This window comes from Anopheles marshallii, chromosome 3 (assembly GCF_943734725.1).
Source record: "Anopheles marshallii chromosome 3, idAnoMarsDA_429_01, whole genome shotgun sequence".
NCBI lineage: Eukaryota > Metazoa > Arthropoda > Insecta > Diptera > Culicidae > Anopheles > Anopheles marshallii.
Genome location: NC_071327.1, coordinates 71,440,027 through 71,460,963, shown reverse-complemented (window position 1 = coordinate 71,460,963; position 20,937 = coordinate 71,440,027). Strand labels below are relative to the sequence as shown.

Here is a 20,937-nt window from a genome sequence, read left to right as displayed (position 1 = left end):
GCAAAATGGAAAAGGGCGAAACGAATAATGCAAACGAAAAATTCCTTCACTTCACACCCGTACACACACGGTGAAGCGAACCACGAAGCGAAACAAAAACATGACGGATGGCACACGGGATGATGATATGGTGCTGGTGAAATGCCAACGTGAAGGTCACACCGGTGTTGCCGCTACTACTGCCGACGTCAGCCGGTCTGTGGAGGTAAAAATGCTTTAAATAGTATTCGCGCCTTTGAAAGCAAATGTACGCTTCTCCAAACCCATGCGAAGGTGGCCGCTTTTGGCGTTGGCGTCTTTGCTGCGTTTGCGTTCTGCGCCAAAAAGGGGAAACGCTTTACCGTCATGGTTTTTGTAGCTATCCGAGCGATACCAACTACAGTAGGGATTGTTCAACCCCAAAAATTAATGTGATTAGATTGAGGTTGTCGCATGAGCTTTTCCAGTAGTTTTGTAAAATACGATCGAAATCCTAACAATTACGGACATCAAATTTGTAAAGCCCACTGGACGGAATTTCAGGATGAATATTAGGTTGAACAAATGTTTCTAAAGTTTGCGAGAAGTTCGAGTTATTCGCATGATTATTTGGACTTGTACTTACACTTTGGACTGTAACTAAAGGGCGCCGTAACGAATTAAATCTTTATTATTAATACGACGATTTAAATCGTGTGTTAAAGGACGGCGTGAAGAATTAAATCTTAAATATTAGAAATGATTTCATTCTTTGTGAATGAGTTAACTCGCAAAGAGTAATAAATACTCTTCTGGGAGATTTGAATTAACTCACTCCCTTGAAATATTTTAGTCATTCATTCAGTCTGAATCATTGGGCACATCACTAGTGCCATAAAGAGTTGCAAGTGTTAGACAAACCAAGAAATTAACTTCCAGCTTTCAAAGTACCTGAACACAATCTCATCACAAAGCGTTGGAATTTAATCGTTTTTTATCGCTCGGCTCCAACCAAACACGCGCCGGTGTATCGTTATCGCTTTCTGGTGTTCAAAAACCGATCATCGTTTACCACTGACGTAATGCGTACGGCGCAACTAAAATCCACGGTCCACGCGATAATAAAAGCAAAACTAGCCCAAATCCGTAAATCACATCAATCGACCCTCCTTCCCCCGCAAGGTATTCGTTTGGTTGTCAACCTACCTTTCCATCGCTTCAAAACAGCTGATCGCGTTTTTGGGGATGAAAGTGAAAAATGGAACCGATGCCTCACGTAAGTTGGCGCTTCATGATACTGCTGTGTGTGTATTTTACACCATTGACTGTTGTTGTTTGTGGCGCTCTTTCCGGATCGGTAGCGAAGAACCGAGCGCACATTGCTTTCGCAAATAAAAAAAAATCACCATTGGCGAATTAATATGACAAGCGTTTGTGCGGGCGCACGCATGTCACCGTTTGGTCCGGCTCTATATAATACTACACCTTTTTCCCCCTCCCCGTACACACACACAGAGTCACGGATGGGTTGTAATGGCGTGAAAAAAGGAATACTGACGCGATAAGCCACACCGCTCGGGAGAAGAGTTACTTATCCATGGTCTAGACACCCCAACGGGGGTTTCGGTTATGGAATAGTTTTTTGATTAAACATACATAAACTCGTTTCGCACGATATAGACATTACTGGGAAGGGGGTGTTTTTTTATTGTAATGGATTCTTATATCATTATTTGCTGGATTTGGTACGGTTGGCTGGAGAAGCACACGGGGCGATATAGAAGGAGGGCTTCATCGGTGTTTCTTTTTTTGCTGATACATGATGGCGGGTGCTTTGCGATAGCATCTACTTCCCCTTATCATGGGACGATGAAAATAAATGATACGTTAATTGCAGACCGCAAACATACGCAAAGCAAGCGGAGTTGACACATTCGATCTGCTGCGGAGTTTGCAGATGAAAGATAAAGCAAACAAACAAAACCATCCACTTTTCGGTAGCGATCACACGATCATCAGGGTCGTCGTGCGTTCATTGTACCCCTGTGAGGGAAGCAATTAAAACAGTAGCAAGTTCTCGCTTTGTCTGTCTGCTCCATGGTACGAATTATAATATAAGATGTGCGATTCATGCAAATTCATTCGTAATGATATCATTTCAATTATGAATCAGCTTACGGCCATTGCGGTTCAATCGAACTGAGGACGAGCAAGTTGATTATATTGGATGTTAGCGTCACCAATGGTAGTCATTTACCAATATTTATATTAAAATTCATTCTGGTCAAGTGTCGATAAGGGTTAATCGAAAATTCTTTGGAAGAAATTCTGAGTTCCAGAAAGTAGTTTGTCGTATTGCAAAAAAAAGGCATTTGGGCATTGGGCAGGTTGTAACTTAACTTTTTAGTTTATTTATTTAAATGTGTGACCAAATATTTATGATTAGTGAATCTTCACGGAAATGTAATAACAAATAATAGACATTCAACCTGATATTCATACTGAATTCAGTGTCGTGTTTAATGAATCTTTAAGGAAAAGTCATTCATATACATCTTTAATGAGGAGGCATTCAAATGTGGAATTGAATCTCAAAAGATTCATGAATCCTCAGTACAGTGACGGATCAAACCCATTTGTGTTGGAATAATATAGCATCTAAAAATCAATCGATAATTTAAAAAAATGGCTGTCCGTAGGGTATTTCTCCTCCCTTTTTATGTCAGTTAACTCATATAACCTTCAGTTTGTTTGAGTCATTTGCGATAAAAAAAGGAATCGAATGAAGTGTAATAAAATAAAGCACAGTAAAACAAGGAACCGAATGCATTGGCGGATATGTCGCCAGCTAGTGCGGTCTTATCGGTGGTGATAATATAAAACACACACAGCGTGTTCGTAAGATAAGCTTACCCTACTAACCCTGGAAAGTAACGTGTAACACATGCGCCCACAAAGCAGGGAACACATCATCGTTCGATTACTGTTCGCAAAAAAAAAAAAAACGTGGATGCCGACCGATCGCAGTAGCAGCAGAGCGAGAGAGGGGCGCTACCGAGTTTCGCGCGAATGTTAAAGAAGAAAGCTTCTTGACCAAAAAAGGAGTGCGGCACACTTGGATTTGGATGATTTTTCCAACCCCCGGAGTACGTCACCAACTGCTCGCGTGTGTGTTTGTGTGTGTGTGGTTGTTGTGTTATCGTTTTCGACCGGTTGCGGCCAGTGATCTTAAAGTTCCTCTACGGTGTGCCCTATTATATGCTCAACATTCAATCAAAACTGTCCATTTGTGTGTGTGTGTGAGGACTCCTCAGGGAGTAAAATCAATCCTCAGGGGGAGTTAATGGTAGTGAAAATATACATTTTGATACAAACTCTTCAATTCTTTACCATTTATTTTAGAGAAGCTGCGTGTTACAGAGGTGAAATCAGTAGAATTACTTCCTTCCAGAGGTTGATAGACCGTGTGCCAGGACGAAATAGTGGAAACAACACTGTCCCCAAGTTTAGTGACACGGTGGATTTGCAAGCAGCACCAGTGTTGTGAAGATGTCGTTTCGTGTGGTGAGAAGTTCCAAGTTCCGGCACGTGTTTGGGCAGGCGCTGAAGCGCGAACAGTGCTACGATAATATACGCGTATCGAAGAGCAGCTGGGACTCGACATTCTGTGCGGTCAATCCCAAATTTTTGGCCATCATCGTCGAGTCGGCCGGTGGTGGTGCCTTCATCGTATTACCTCACAATAAGGTAGGTGGAATATTGGGTGGGAAAATAAAATAATTTTTTTTTTCAATCTATTCAATTTAAGTTGTCATGGATAATGGAGCCACGTTAACACAACCACGGGAAGCAGTACTTCAAGCACTCCTGTCGCGTACGGTGCAAAAATAGCTAAAATGCGTAAAGAATAACGCATCCGATGCACGCAAGTACACGCGGTCCGCCCGAGACCCGGTGCGGGGTTGATGCCGGCTCAAAATCGGGTTTTCGTACGTTGGTCCACCACCGCCACCACCACGATGTGGTACGGTTTTCAAACTTGTACCGAAAAGTGTGCACCGAAAATAGCTTCCAACGGCGGTGCTAATTTTAGAGCATTCCGCTGAATTTAACTTCAATTCGCCACACACCACCACCAATGCGGTGGGGACGACGGGGCTGCGGAACAGGCCCGCCGGGTGTTCGGGGTCGTCGCTGTAAGGGTGGGCGAACGTGTCGGATGTTGAGGAAGGGCACGGCACAATCCTGCATTGAGTCATCTCAGTGTGCCTCGCTCAGGTCCCCGTTTGTCGTCAGCACGCAACGATGTTTTCACTCCGTTCGCGCATATGCGACTCGCGCGAGCGGGGTTGGTGTGAGCAAGAAAAATCCCTTCGAAGTGCTTTTGTGCTCCATTCTCTTTCCACCGAGCGTTTGTGCGTCCCTGTACGGCGAATGTACGTGCGCAACGCTTGGTGGGGGCATTTTTCTGTTAAGGCTACGACGCACGAAGACTTTTCTCCGTCGTGTGCTGGGGATGTTTTGCTTTTTGTGCTGGAAAAATAGCAAATTCCATCCAGCTGTATGCGTTCTTGATCGCTTTCGTCATCACTTTTCTCCATTCGTCCAGGCCTGTGAAGGTTAGACAAACGAGAAAGCAAATCGGATCGAATGGAATTTTCTGCTTGTTTTGGCACGGATTGTTTGTTTATTTTGTTTACCATTTTATACGTTTACAAGGTGATACAATTCATGGCGTAATTTTATATCTGCTTGTAGATTAGTTAGGACAGGCATTTCATACATTTTTCGTCACATTACAGTGTAGAAATTAAAGGGATATTACGATGTTGAATACTGCAGTTAAGATATATCTTCTAATATTACAAAAACAACGAGTCTCATTCGTACAAGAGGTAGTTGAAAATTTGATGAGGGAAGATTACGAAACGGACCATCGACTCGGTGAACAGAAGACAAATGAAGGAGTGGCAGCTCCATTCTGACCATTTCTTCATTGATCACAAGATCTATAACACACAGAAATCTCTTTTAGAATTCTGATCCATTTTATCAGTTTTATAAGGACGACGACAATGATCAAACTCACCTGGCAGATGATCGAGGATGGAAAACGGTATGATCCCTTCGCTACCACCAGCAGGTATACGCGATGAAGATGGCGTATGTTATCAATTTGGGCCTACCACGCCTCCTCTGTCCATGTGGACGACCTAAAAGGATTTTACGGACTGGGTCGTCCGGTGTTTTTCCCATGACATGATCAGCCTACCAGAACCTGACGAGTGTAATCCGTTGTACGACAGTAAGTTCGCCGAGGTCGTCATTGTAGCGGCTCCTCCATTGTCCTTCAACTTCAGAAACCATCTTTTACTGAACCAATTCTGTCATTCCCTTCTGACGTATGCATCATCAGAGACACGAACAGGCGGTGAAAAACCTTGGGTACTAAATTAACCCTTTGGAGGTCATCACATCCGACAACAACGTTGGCCTTGAGGTGTTGTTCGGTTATTCTTAAAACTGGGGAATCTTTTTCCAAACGCTAGTCGTGGCAATTTAAACTGAGATTTCATAGATCCAATGTAGTTCCAGCAGTATGGAGATATGGACACTGCCCAACACGGATGAAAACCTCAAAGCGCAGAAGGATTTTTGGACGAGCTCGTCTAGACGATGAATTGGATGAGTTGTACGTCGTATTTATCCGTCCACACAAGGACATCCTCTGTCATCTTCATGCCTGTTAGGTTCCAACTAAAGTAGCCTAAATCAATGGAATTGATGTGTCCACCAGAATAGTTGGGATGGTGTAATGGGCTGTCCACTTTGCTCCACCGTAAGCAGTCCTGATATCTTCAACAGGAGGTCAAGATCAAGACGCAGTTGTAGCACTTGATATGGAAATAAAACAAATCGGGATAAAAGTGTCCTTGGTCCGTTTCGATATTCAGAGTTCCCGAGAGTTCTAGACCGAGACCCGGTCGCACAAAGCCATGAGATCACCCGAACGGTACCACCGATGTTTGTTGTCATTAACGTTGCGAAGGGGAATGTTTGTGTACCGAATTTCTCTGTCCCACAACAAACTTGCCTTGCCAAATGTCACAAAGAAGGTGAGCAAATTGAGTTGTTGACCGGATACCTGTCCCAACAGCAGTTCCATATGCCGGCGAAAGATTTACATTTCGCATTAAGACGGGATCTCGAGCGCGCGCGCGTGTGTTGTTTATGTGTGTAAACAGTGCAAAAAAAAAAAACAATTCACCGGTTTATTATTTATCCATACCGGTCATGCATACCAAACACCCGCCCACCGGATGGCGTTCTGGGACGAAAAGTACGAATGCGTAATTTCATCAATGGTTATTTACGCTTCTAAATGCACCACACCGCGGGTAAAGGAGGCTTTTGGCTGCAGTTCAAATGTTTTAAATATTTGATCGTCTTCCACCTCCAATTTTGCCGTTTGCGGCCCCCGATCTGCTGCCCCGCCGGTATGGGTACGCGTGGTTTAATTATGGTAACACGCGACAACCGGACCACACCGCACGAGGGATATATTTTCCAACTCGCAAAATAAAAGCAAAGTTTAACCTGCTATTTCAGGAAATGGCCACACAGGTGTGTTTGCCACGTGAGATCGGGAGGATGATGAGAGATGGGTTGTGATCGGGTTTTGTGGAAGACGCGCTAGGATATGACCGTATAAGGTAACCGTGGGAGACACCACATCCGCTTCAGAACCAGGGGATGCACTTGGTGTGCTAAGAATTAATTATGCGGTTGGCCTCATTAGCTACCGGCGACGTATTTACGACCCTCCGTTATCCCCTTTCGCCAGCCAACTTGAGCGAGATTCGCACATACAGGCAGGCCCGCGTGTGGGCGCCATTTGGCCTTACGGTAAGGGCGTTATTTTGGTACTTGCACACACGGGCGTCCATTACCTTCAGGTTTTCCCCCTCCCCCTTTTGCTCACTGCCGAAGGTCTTCTCCTGGAGAAATGGGGGCGAGTGGAAGAACTTTTCCCTTGCTGTTTATTGCTTTGGAAAAGTAAACATCCTTTCCATGTGGGGTTTTTGCAAAAAGAAAATAAAAGGTGGTTACGATGATCGTTCGTGCACGCGCCCGGTTGTTCTGTGTGTCATACACCGTAAGTGGCGGTGGTGGGAGAATTCGAGCGGAACGGCAGGAGCAGGATGTGTGTTTTGCAAGCCCACCTTCACGTGCACCCCTGCAAGAACGTCCCTGTGTATGTCTGTGCATGACGGACAGGTTTTGGGATATTCCGGGGAACACACGATTGCGAAGGCGCGCGGGGGCGTATTGGTTTTTGGGTGCTTCGAAATGATCGCAGCGATCGCAGCGCATTCGTGTGCAAAACTATTTTTAAGCCACATTTTTAAATATCTTTTCGCACCTTACCATGCTTCCAATCGCTGCGGTGTTGGCGTGTCTCGCGACGCGGCCGTCTTGGGGTTGGGATTTTCTTTCCCTTGCTCAAATGGATTACGCGGCGATAGCGTTGTTTAGTAGTGGAAATGATAGCAAATCGAAACGCTCTCCCAGAGTGCGGTGCATAACTGGAGTAAGAGATGTCCCGCATGATGTGCCAGCAGTAAAGTGTAGCGAACCGTGAAGGTAGGTTACTGCACGATGACAACGAATCGGTTTCCCAAGAAATTGATGGTGCCACTTGTGTCAGCGTTTTACTACTAGCCGTGAAGAAATGGCGTAATCATATCAATAGAAAAACAACAAAGATCTCTTGATTGTGTGAGAATACGTTGCCGGGATTTCCGGTAATTTGCTGGAGAGTGTAAAGATAACAACAATTTTATACCAACTTGTAGTCTGACACGTATGAATATCCAAGAATGAAGAATGGGTTATAATTCTCCAGAGATTCGTGTGTCTTGAACGATTCTTAAATCACTGAATATTCTTCAATCTTCAAAGATTCAGGATATTTTTACTTTTTCGTTCTACACATGGAATAAGCGAAGTTTTTCGTAGTCTTCGACTACATAGACCAAATCAGCTGAGATGTTATGGCTTTTTTGGCAAAATCTACCAATTATAATCAAGAAGAGTTGTGATAGTATAGGTCTTTAGGTATTCTAAAGTCCCTGAACGTTGATAAAACATAAAACATCAGAAGACGCTTAGATATTCATGAATCTGTGAAGTTAAAACATTGTATAATCAACTCTTCACGTAAGATTCGTGTGCATGAGTCTACTCAAAAGTTTATACTGGCGAGTTGGAATCTTGATAAGAATTAATTTTAATATCTGCAATGTTTAAAAAGCAACTGCTCGTTCGGCTCAACCGCCGACGTCCGGGGAGCAATGGGGTCATTGCTCAATGGTGCACGTCCTTTCTTCATTCAAACGACCGAACACATTTTCTCTCCTACGCCATCAGCGCAACCATGATCTGATTTTTCATTTCATTTCCCTTTTTCTCTTTTGCAAATGTAGGTCGGACGGATCGCGGCGGATCATGCACTGGTCGGAGGACACAAGGGCCCCGTACTGGATATTGCCTGGTGTCCGCACAACGACAATGTCATCGCATCTGGGTCGGAAGATTGCGTTGTGAAGGTAAGTCTGTGGCTGGGTCTATTTTTTTTTTTTTTGGATGAGTTTCCAACGAAGGTTACCGGGCCCACCCTGGGAAAGGGTGAACAAAGATCACGCTACTGTGTCAAGGTACAAGGTGCAGATCTTTTTCTAGTGAAATGACTCTAATGTCCAATGGGATCTAGAACGAATTGTTCGCAATTAAATGTACTGATATTGCTCTTATCGCTCCGTCTCTCTTTGTAGGTGTGGCAAATTCCGGACGGTGGACTGTCCCGTACACTTACCGAGCCGGTCGTGGATCTGGTCTACCATCAGCGCCGTGTAGGGCTCGTCCTATGGCATCCCTCCGCGCTAAACGTACTGCTGACGGCCGGCTCGGACAATCTGATCGTGGTGTGGAATGTCGGCACGGGCGAGGTGCTGGTGCGGATCGACTGCCACCCGGACACGATCTACAGTGCCTGCTGGAACTGGGACGGTTCGCAGCTGGTAACGACCTGCAAAGATAAGAAGATCCGCATACTGAACCCACGCAACGGCGAGGTACTGAACGAAGCACTCGCACACGAAGGTTCGAAGGCAACGCGCGCCATCTTCCTGCGGCACGGACTGATCTTCACGACCGGTTTCAATCGCTCGTCCGAGCGACAGTATTCGCTGCGGGCACCGGACGCATTGGGTGACCCGATCGTGATGGTCGACCTGGACACGTCGAACGGTGTCATGTTCCCGCTGTACGATCCGGACACCAACCTGATCTACCTGTGCGGCAAGGGCGATTCCGTTATACGGTACTTCGAGGTGACGCCCGAACATCCGTACGTGCATTACATCAGCCAGTTCCAGACGCCGGATTCGCAGCGAGCCATCGGCATGATGCCAAAGCGTGGTTGTGACGTGAGCACTTGCGAGGTGGCCCGTTTCTACCGACTGAACAACGGGGGCCTGTGCCAGGTGATCTCGATGACGGTACCGCGCAAGAGTGAACTGTTCCAGGAGGATCTCTACCCGGATACGCTCGCCGACGAAGCATCGATATCGGCCGAAGATTGGATCAGTGGGGCGGATGCCGATCCGCAGCTTATCTCGTTAAAGGTAAGTACGCACGTGTGCTCATAACCCTACACGAAAGACCAGCCAGTTCCAAGACGTAACAGCACATTCACATAACCCGAAAGGTGAGAGCGAAGGGATGAGGTCTTGCTGCAGTAGGGAATGAATGAATCCCGCTCTCATCTGGCACACTCGGCACTTGCTTTTAACAGCAGGGTGTCCCCGAGATTCTGTATTTTAAAATTTAGTTCAGCTCAGTGAGTACATTCACACACACAATTGAAAGAGATAGAGAATTCCAGATACGCCCTTATTCATACTGTGCATTGTTAGTATATCTCGGGGACGACCTGTGTACCCAGCTTGGCAGGCTAAATAGGCTGTTAAGAGATGCATTTATCCACCATCAACATGCTCATGATCATCAGTCCTCTGTTTCCAACGCGCACACAAAACATGCATAGTTTGTAAGCTCTGTGTACCGATCAGTAGCGTTAGAACATCCCTCTTAAACGCGCTGAATGTAGGATCGTGTCTTTCTCGTACAGGGTGGCTACGTGTCGCAGGCCCAAAGCACTACGCTGACGGTGACGAAAAAGTCGAACGTGCTGGACAAGATGGCGCCGAAGAGCGGTGGACCGAAGTCACTGTCGGCATCGACCGGTGGATCGGCGGGCGCATCGGCCAACGGTTCGCCGGTGACGGTCAACAATGGGACCGGGGCCGGCGGTGGAGGAAGCACATCACCAGCCAACAATGGAACCCAGCAGATCACGATCGGAGGTGTATCGGTAAGCTTTGCGTTTGATTGGTAGATTACCGAGCACAGTAACTAACACTTGCCATTCTCGATACGCCTTTGCAGGAGCAACAGTTCGGTGAGCTGAGGACAAAGTTCGAAGAGGAATTCCGCAAGCTGAAGGCAATCATCGTAAAGCACGAAAACCGAATCCGGTCCCTGGAAGCCACTGTCAAAGCGATGACGGATCGGGGGCTGACGGAACTGGATGGTGGTCTTGCACCCGCTGCTGTCGCCGCGTCCGCTGGCACCTCGCCTTCACCAGCACCTTCCTCGTTGCCACCCACGTCCGACGATGGTACGCAACCGCCTGCGGCCGGTGGAGCGGATGGTGGTGGTGGCCACTACCGCAATTCAACCCTCGAGCCGGACGAAGTTTAAAACCGATAACACCCCCCGGTAGTGGTGGTAAAGGGCGTAAATTAGGTGCGAAGCGACATAAGAGAGGGGTGACTATGGACATCCTCCAATTGTTTTTTTTTTACTTTCTTGTGTGTCGTGTGGCATCGTAGCCTAACGTTCTGCCGATTTCCTTATCGGCACACTCAGGCAGGGACATTGCCAATGCACACATACAGAACAAACGCGCAAACCATTCGCTTACACGCGCAAACCCTTTAGTCGACATTTTGCGCTGTGGCTTAAAGAAGAAAACAAAAACGGATAACAGCGAACACATTGGGTGATTAATGCCAACCGAGCCAATATTAAGAATGAGCAAAAACAATACAAAAACACACAAAAATGCCTTAATTATGGATAGAGGAACCATGCTTAAAGCAGCTGCGATAGAAGAAAGAAGATGTTGTATTTGTGGCGTATGCATCCTGTTTCTTTTGATACATATACATCATTACATACTAACCATTTTGCTATGACCCACATGCCTTCCTTTTTTTCCTTTTCTCATTGATCCTTTTATATTTCTCACTTATGGTTAGTGAGAGTGTGCCCTGCAAAAAAAAAAGCAACCAAGGCTTCCATACACATACATCGGTAAACCAAATCCCATTTATGTCCCCGCGTGTGTTGAACTCCACCAGTTTTGGTGATACTATTGTGTGCGCGCGCGCCCCTATTTGAATCAGCCGGCATCGAACAACACGCAACAAAGAGTAATACAAAATTTGCATTACTACCGCTAAAGCACACTAGAGGGGACCCCACTAGTGGCACATTATTACTGTCTCTATTGCAAAACGGAAATGGTGCTGCATACGTTTAAACTTTCTTTACGGCGTAAACATTAACGAAACTACGAGAGCTTTCGAACTGAAATACGAAACAAACAACACTCAACATGTAACGTGTAAAAACATATACATAACACGCAGAGACACCAGCAAGGGGGACGAGATAAAGAACAATCGAACAGCAGAAAGGGAGGAAATGCGTGCTGGCTGACAACCCGCTCGCTGTGCGAATAGGCCCAATACAACGGACACAATACAACCCAACACACACACACACACACATACAACGCGTACACAAGTAGTATGGGTAGTGCGAATCGATTAATACTTATTATTAAATTAATTCTTATTACTTGTTTTTATGATTAGATAAATCAAAACAAAGAAGAGAAAGAGATCGAAAAAGGGGGCGAAAAAACTGTACGAGCAAAAAAACAACACAGAAACAAAGGTATATTAAGTATTTTAAGATAAGCTTCATTGTGTTTCTGATTTAGTGTTTCGAGAACTCGTAGCACATAATGATGAATGAGAAATTTGTAACGATCGTGTTCGGGTAAGTACGAGATAAGGGGGAATTAAGTCGAAAATGTCAATGATAAAATCACATAATACAATCCTCGAAATGGCCGGTGACCGGGTGGTCATGTATTGGTAGCGATGTCGTGCTTTACAGGACAGGACCGGTACAAAATTCCATACGAACCTATCAGGTCTGAGGACTGACCCGCCACGGGTGAATGAATCGTAGAAGTCCTTGAAATGATGAATGCCTACTAAGCAATGTCGATATCTTGATCTACAGGGGCAGGGTTTTTAGACTCAAGTGACAAAGCTGGAGCCATTTCTGGATTATGTTCTAGTTGAACCGGAATACGTCGAGTTGGCTTCGATTTCGCCGCCTGCTTGGAGGTTAGACACGAGCTGTCAGAAGCAAGCTGCTAACAATAACACATTTCGGATTCATTGAAATACAGGTACACACAGCAGTGCAGGTATGGGTTTTTTTTCATCTTTATAGATTTAGATTGTATAATATGTATTTCGCAGCCAGCATATATGCTTCTGTTTAGTTTTTGAGACATGCTGCATTTTTTTTATTATTTAAACTATTCTAATGTGCTGCTCCACTAACGGCTGCTATTTTACACACACTCACACAGAAACGTTACAACCACAATGCTTGTAGCTGCTTGGTTTGTCACTTGTTTGTTTGTGGCGAAAAAGTGTGAGTAATAAATCAAACATATTCACCTTAAATCCCTTCGGTTCTGTGCTGGTATATATCTACGCCTACATCCTACATATATTCGCATGCATTCCTTCAAAAATTCCCTTCTCTCATATAAGCACGGGGATCTTTTGTTGTGTGTTCTTTTTCAAACCTAATGCAGGAAAAGATGCTGCCCAATTAAGGCTTTCTAATATATATATATATATATTCGTATTTACTTCCGGCACCCGTTCCAAGGCGGAACAGCAGCTAGGCTATCGTTAGTCGGAGCATGGGTAAGTTCTACTGGTTTTTTTTTTGCAGCACTAGAGCATTATATGTTTTGTTCTTTCATCTACTCCAGTACTGTTGTTTGTTTTATATTAGGGGGCAGATTTATCTAGTTTTTAAGTATCTGTGTGCACGCGTGCATATACATATTACAGCACATTTATTGTTCACGGTTACGAAACAACACGCAAAACGCAAGGAGAATAGTTGGTTTGTTTAGTTTGAATGTTGGTAAAGCTTCAGTTGAGTTTTTGTTTCCGGATGAGTATCTATTCTCTCCTTTTTCGTCCGTTTTTTTTAAATTTTTATTGAATGATTTATATGCGATTTTTATTGTTGCAACCAAACAAGGAGCATTTCCTCTTAATGCCCATATCCCCTACATATGATTATGGTAAGCTAGCTTGCCATAAATGATATTCTCTGTTGCTTAATTCCCATCATGCTGTACAGTTTTTTTTCTTCAATCCTAAATGTTACAGAGAAAAAAATCCTTCACCCATCCTTTTAGTTACTAAATTTCAGTTGCGACAATGCGTAAGTAGTCTGCTTTACACAGACAACTCTCTCTCTGAATTGCCGGTGCAGTTGCAAACCGTTTCGGTTTGAAATTTATCCACTGGTGTGAAAATACTTTTCCCACATTTAACTCTTGGCTGGTTACATTTCATTTCCACACCGAAACGTATGTGCATCGAACGAAAAAAAAGGACAGTATAAAATAACTGCTCTGTTGGCGTTTTGGTCATGATGGACATACATTTTCTCTTCCCATGAATTTCATTGCTCTAGCGAACTGGTTTGTAAACGCAGCGTGAATTATACATAAAAAAAGCAAAGAATTCAATACTAACTCTTATGCTGCCTCTTTTTGCACATATTTTATCGCAAAAAAAAGATCATAAAAGGGGGGAGGGAGGCGAAGACGCGATCATCGCGATGGGAAAGGGAAGGTGTTTCCAGGGAAGGAGCTGTTGGAACATGAACCTTAAGGAGTACAGGAGATGGATGAGACTTCCGTTGTTATATATATACGATACCTATATCTTCCTTTTGTTTTACAGAGTGATTCTATATTGCTTTCACTCTTGGTTTGCCCTAACACTATCACCTTTGTTTTTTTTCTGCTCCTAATCTTGCGCGACGGACCCTAACACATTATGCCCTATATGTTGTGTTAATTTCTCTTTTGTTGCTCATACATTTCTCACTCACACACATTCACTCTTGTTTAATAATGATTTGTTTTGCTCAATTCTCATACACTCACAAAAACGCACACCCAACGCATCCATACCGACGACCGGACATTCTCATACATTCGCTAAACCATATTTAATAGAAGAGAACTAAACGTTCATCACCACAGGGAATTGATTAGGCTAGGTGTTTTGTGAGTAGAATGAAGGTATAGTCTTCGAGATATTTTGGGGATTTGGCAGGTGATTTTTGACTCCGCTCAGTTATTTTATAGCACAACATTTTAAACAAGTGATTTCGCTAGCTCTGCTCTTCTTAATAGTATATATCTCGAAGACTATTAGTTTTAATGACGCGCGCGCTCAAACGTTTGTGCTCTGTATGCCTCTCAATGATGTGAATTGTAAATAATGCTTTCCAAGTGAATCATCATAAAGCAACGGTAAAATAACTAAACAAAGGTAACATCAATTATTGCGGTCCCCCATTTTTATAGCACCTTTGCATTTCTTTTAGAACATTTTTTTTTTGTTTAAAGAAATTTGATTTCAATATGGTACCAGGCAAAACTTGAATATTAGTCCGAACGTCTTTCGAAGTGTTTGTGTCTCGGTCACGGATAACGCAACTGTGTCTGAGGTTGTGGAAACAGGGTGTTATAATTTGCCAGTAGTTGGAAAGGAACTTTTTGTATACATTCTTCTTCTACACAGAAGCCAACACCCTTCAACAGTTCTCACCAAGCAGCCGTGGGTGAAGGACGTGTTCTGTTTGTGCTTCGAGTGTGAGATAACTTTTTTGATAAAAAAAATGACAACGAAAAAAAAAAACAATTGGCAACAACAACAAATGACAAAATGACTAAACTGAAAAAGTAGTGTAATTCTAGCTCTTCCCTGCCTACGGATAATAAGCGTTCGAAAATCCAAACTAGAGGAAGGATGTTGCAGCATCCTCCATTACTGTACCGGCTACATCTATTGGCACAAAAGTATTCGCCCGAGGACAGACTGAACCTAATCGCTTTGAATCTAGCTCAACGGTTAGAAGCTGCTCGCTCGCCAACACCCATCGCAGCTCTGGATGAAGAGGCCTCCCTTTATGACCCGTCTACTCTTATGGTCATATTTAAGGAGGTGGCCACAATCGTCAGTGTCACACTAAACAGGATCAAATATTAAATATAAAAGTGTCAATTGAACTTCACGTTATCTCACCAACTCAATTTGGTGTCACAGAACTGCCTCTTCCAAGAAGTAATACCGCGTGGTGATTTCGTGGGAGGGTGCATTAGGGTCTAGGAGTGTTTTTTTGTTGGGTAAGAATCCCATGTCACCCACAGAGGTGTCTTTTGGAAGGTTTTAAACTTCTTGTAAATAAAAAATATATAAAAAAAGCACATACACACACATACACGCGCGCGCGCGCTCGCATTCATACGATTTTTGCTGTAGTTTTGTAACAGAAACAGTTGAGTACACACAGGTGTGTTGAATGCAGCAAACAGTTTGAACACTACAGCGCCCCAATGGGAAGGAAGGAAGGCCATGGAAAAGAGAATCGAGTTCTTTACAAGCTAATATAATAACTAACCAGCAGCTGGTTTTGGTTTTTGGCTGGTTTGTGATTTGCAAAACATTTCCCTATTCTGTTCCCTACTAGCTGTGTGTTGTTCCCTCGAGCTGTTTCCGTTTTTGGCCCTAACGATACTAACGATTTACTGTCCCCTGGCTGTCCTTTTTTATGAGTTCGATTTACCCTATTACATACTAAGAGAGAAAAAAAAAACAAACATCCCTACTGTATATCACCCTAGCTGAGTTACCCTACACCTTGCCCTTTTCTTTTTTTTAATACCGACGAATAACCGCGACACGATCACGAGAGATAATACGATAATACGAACGCGACGACGATGAGTATACACGATCACGGCGAGATTTACGCGAGTTTCACCCGAATACGGTTTTGTTTTTCTTTATACGATCCCTAATATACGCGACGCGAGGACAAAGACGACCGGGCGCGAGAGGATAAGTTGTACGCACAATAATTTACTATGTGTTTGTGAGGAACGACGACCCGATTTAGAATTGCATTCAGTGTTTTTTTTTTCCATTTAGTTTTCTCTCTCTCTTTCGTTCTCTCTGTTGCTTTTTAGTTTCAAGCGGGTTTTTGTTGTAATGTTTGGTTTTCTTGTTTAATATATTTGTTCATGCTTTTGTTTATTATATCGTATTAGTTCCTTATTTTCCGTTTTGTGGTGCGATTTCCTTTAATTAATTAAATAAGTTACTATGCTTGCACGAAAGTTGACCCGCATTTGCGCTACTACTTCTGCTCCTCTATCAACTGTTTTGATGCAAAAATGTACTTTAAAAACAAAGAAAAAAAAACAAGCTAAAGCTTTTCAGTTTGGCAATTCAATCGATGAAACGAGTATTAAAGATGGAGAACAAACCATTGTTTGGTTGTATGTAGCACATGGTATATCACAACAGTTACGGCGGTGTGCGTTTGATTTGTTCGATTTTGATCTGTGGTTTGTTATGTTTTCTCTTTTTTCGTTTTTTTTATCTTCCCTTGCATAAATCGATATTTAGAACATTTATAAATTCCCTCTAGATCAATCCTTCTTTTTTTGCACACAGCCTTCTTTTACATTTAAATGAATTTCCTTTGTCATATTAGAGTTACAACACTTCGACCTTTCCTTTTTTTTGCATTAATTCTACACACTCTCTCGCATTTAAATTCTACAACACTGCTGTGGGAGGTTTGGTTTGGCATTGGTTTAATATTTTTCTAAAACAATCAGGTTCATATGTCGTTTCTGAGAATCTAGTTTTTTTTTATAATGTATTTATAATGGTTAAAAAAATAGTGAAAACATCAACCATGCAACGGTAAGACGACACAATATAATAACACATACCAAAAAAAAACCCTTAACTAGCGCGCTTGCAATGTGCAAGAAAGGAAACAATTTAGTAAAAAAACAGTAGCTAAGTGGATACTAAGTGTGTACCCAAGAAGGGTAAGGTACCGTCGCTGCATCGTTTGGTTTCGTTCTATCGGTAAAACCATTTTTAACACACCCAATAGAACGGGAATTTGCTTACTGCTGTAAGATGGAATTGAATAACGGGGTGGACACTAGCTTGGATGGTGGGAACATAACACATATGCACGGATCAAAAACGAACGTCCAGCTTGGGGATAAGGATGCTAGAAACAAACAAAACACATCACAAATGGGGGAGGTTTGGTGGAATCAGTCCTATTCCGTGGTACCCTAACCTAACAATGTTGACCGCCTTCAGGATTCCGTATGAGTTACATCTTGCGTTACACTGTTTGTTTCTCTGTTCTCTACTGTCTGTAGGTGTGGGTGTGTGTGTGTGTGATTGCATGGAAATATGTTCTGGATTGCAAGTTCAGTCTTTTAGAGTTTTGTTAACTACACGTGTACTCCACCCACCAATCGACGGCATTATGTTATGTTTAGCGGATTGTAAAGTGGCGAAGCACGTCCACACCATTTTAAGCTTAAACTCTTCGATTTTTGTCACCCCCCCCTATAAGGCTTGATTCACGTATTCTGTGTGGTGTGGTTTGGTATATGGTCAGCAATAAATAAATTAGTTACGCGGCCCTATTTGCTTGCCCGTTTTGCTAAGGTGTATGTAAAGTTCCTGTTTTTTTTCCTCTCTCTCTCTGTAGATTGGTATCAGTTTCAGTTTGCTTTAGAATATTTATTTTCTTTCTCCCCCATTGTTGTGCCTTGAGTTTCAAGTTTTTTTTTTTGCGAGTTTTGTTTGTGAATTTACTGATTTACTATCCCACTCTCCCACTCTGTCTCGCTCGGTAGCTTCTTTTTTGCTGGAACAAATAAATAATATCTTTCACTATCCTAATGGCACACAACATTCGTACAGCGCAGTTGCTGTCTGCCTACATTATCTACACACCACATCTTGCGTGCACCATTGATTTGCTTTTTGATTTGTACACCGTACGCGAACTGCTTTTATAGCTCCGTTTTCTTGACGGGCCTGCAAAGGGATTGATTTTGTGCAGAGCTGTTAAAACATAAAACCAGTCAGACTCAGTGTTGTTTCCTGTCTTGTTTAAGAAGAAGGTAATCAGACTTAGATTTCGCCAATTCCGTAAATTGATCTATTAGCAAAAGCCGGCCGCGGGCTGAATTGCTTCAGTTCTGGTTTTTTTAATTTACATTATAGTATTTTTGTTTTGTTTAAGTTTCTACAATTTATTCGAATGATTTAACACAAACACGAAGCATCTTTGCGCACTCTGTCTGAACAACACTAATGGTGAATGTTCGTTAAGGTCGATTAATGAACTGCTGGACCATTTGAAAACAACGGACCGCACTCTTTCCTCCCGCACATATTGAATAGCTTCAACAAATTGAATGAAAAACAAAGAAAAAAAAAACCCGTTTGCAACGATTTTATACAACGTTTTCCTCGCTTTTGCCCTCCCCCCTAAACACGATTACAGTAGTTTAACGAACGAGATACGCGAGATATTGAGTAATGCGACGCGCGACACGGAGCTTTTTTAAACGCGACCCGAAACCCGACGATATATAACGCGAATTAGACGACCCGATATACTTTTGCGAACGCGAACGCGACGAATATGCTTCCTTGCTTGCCTCCTTAACCCTAAGCTGCCTCGAGTTCCCTACTACCTTACGTATGTGTTCCTGGTCTAATAATAATATCACTTCTTCTTGTTTGCCCTGTTTTTTTGTACCGGCCTTAGTACCGGATCAAAATAAAGGAAAGAAAATTGGTACACTTATGATTTATAGATTCCTACTACACAAAAAAGAAACAAAGCGAATGGATGTTTCTATTAGTTTTGCACGTTATGAAGATGCGAAATTTGCTACATCTGGTTTTTTGCACCACGCATGCTGTGAATTGGATCACTTTTAGGTTACCCTTAACGTTCAGTTTTGTTTTTTTTTTGTTGGAAATAAAACACTACGGAGAGCCCCAAACCGAGAACTACCATTGTTCCGGTACTACGGAAATTAAGCGCTCGTGGCTTTCTCGCAACACTCAAACACTCATTCATCCATCCACATTGCTCGATCACACATACAGAGTTCCCTATTCGTTTGTTTTCCCTAGTTTCCCTAACCCTAGCATGAGACCCTAGCATTTTTTTCTTAAAATGTTCCCTAACGTTTAACTCTTCTCATCCCATTTTTCTTGGCAATGTTGGATATCATGTTCATTTTGGTATGTTTCCGTTTCCACCCTATCCTTGTTTCAACAAATGTTACTGAGTACTTGCACAGCCCTATCATCTTCGCTAGACTTATGTATCCGTAATTCCTTCTGTTCACTATGCTTTCTTGGATAAATGATTCCTAAAATTGTTTACTCTTGCCCTACGCTAGTATAACCCTAAACACCTACGTTTTAAACGCCAGAAGTCTCCAATAGGAGAGTATTACACCCTGGTGTTACTTACTCGAATTTAAATTAATTTCAGTTTGAGTTTTTTGCTTCAGTTGCTGTTGGCTCAAGTTTGTGTGTGTTGGTTATATTTTTTTCTCTCTGTTACTTTCCGGGAGGATATACACGGAAGGAATTAGTATAAGGATTTTTTGACGAGCTGGGAAGATGTATGGATGTAACTAAAATGCTGCGCACATGCATATACATTACATATATACGTGTTGGCAAACATGAGTTGCAACGTAAATCTTCAACTTTACAATGCTCAATAAGCTGCAAAGCGTCCCTAGCAGCTTACACGTAGTAAATGAATAACCAATAAACAAATAAACTAGCAGGTTTGATGGGTACCGCTGCTAATGATGTCGTAGAAAAGGAGTTTCGAAACTATGAAACAATTGAAACATGGCGTTTACATTTACATGCAAATAGCGGTGGTGGTTCGTAATCCAATTTTGCAATAACTTAAAAAAAACACACTAGTCCAATTCGATCTTCACCATCGAACCGTGAAGGGGTCATGATCGTTCCAAGCATATTATGCAATGCGTGTACCGTGTGATCACAACCTTCACAACTAAGTATGGGGATTATTGCCAGATTCTAGGTTGACCAAATAAAAGCCTCACTATATTCCTTACGCTGTGTAAGGAGGACTTCAATACAACTACTACTTAGGTTTAGTCTAATTGTTCAACGATGCGTATGCCTCTACCTACCAATTACTATAAGGTGTTTTGGAACATCATTTTGAACACTTTTCATCTGGCGTTCAATGCATAAAGGAAAGAAATAAAAAAGGAGCATAAAAGAACATCACGTTCAATTCTTTTATAGCGCAACGGTATAATTAGATTCGCATAATCACGCGTAGGGACGTAGCAAAGCCTTAGCAAACAAGACTTCATCGCTCCTGTTCAAATTCGTTGATAAAAGTAAACCAGCACAACTGATCATTGCAGTGTTTGTCAAACACGACGCCCGACATTTAAGAACAGTCCATCAAACTTTTCCAATATTTGCGCTTCCTTTGCTGGACCAATTTAATGCCCGATGTGGGTAGGAAGAATTAATAGTACTTTAGTTTCCATTCTTACGTGCCACTCACCGCCTAACATCAACCAGAAGGACGTCTGTC

At 42.8% G+C, this 20,937-nt stretch overlaps 1 protein-coding gene across 1 annotated transcript; it reads left to right on the top strand.

The window, feature by feature from the left end:
• Nucleotides 1-3,507: 3,507 nt before the first annotated feature.
• On the top strand, nucleotides 3,508-10,782 carry LOC128711259 (coronin-6). The gene is made up of 5 exons (XM_053806126.1): nucleotides 3,508-3,705; nucleotides 8,445-8,567; nucleotides 8,793-9,644; nucleotides 10,130-10,393; nucleotides 10,468-10,782. The coding sequence occupies exons 1-5, from the start codon at nucleotides 3,508-3,510 to the stop codon at nucleotides 10,780-10,782; spliced, it is 1,752 nt and encodes a 583-aa protein (XP_053662101.1).
• The last annotated feature ends 10,155 nt before the right edge of the window (nucleotides 10,783-20,937 follow it).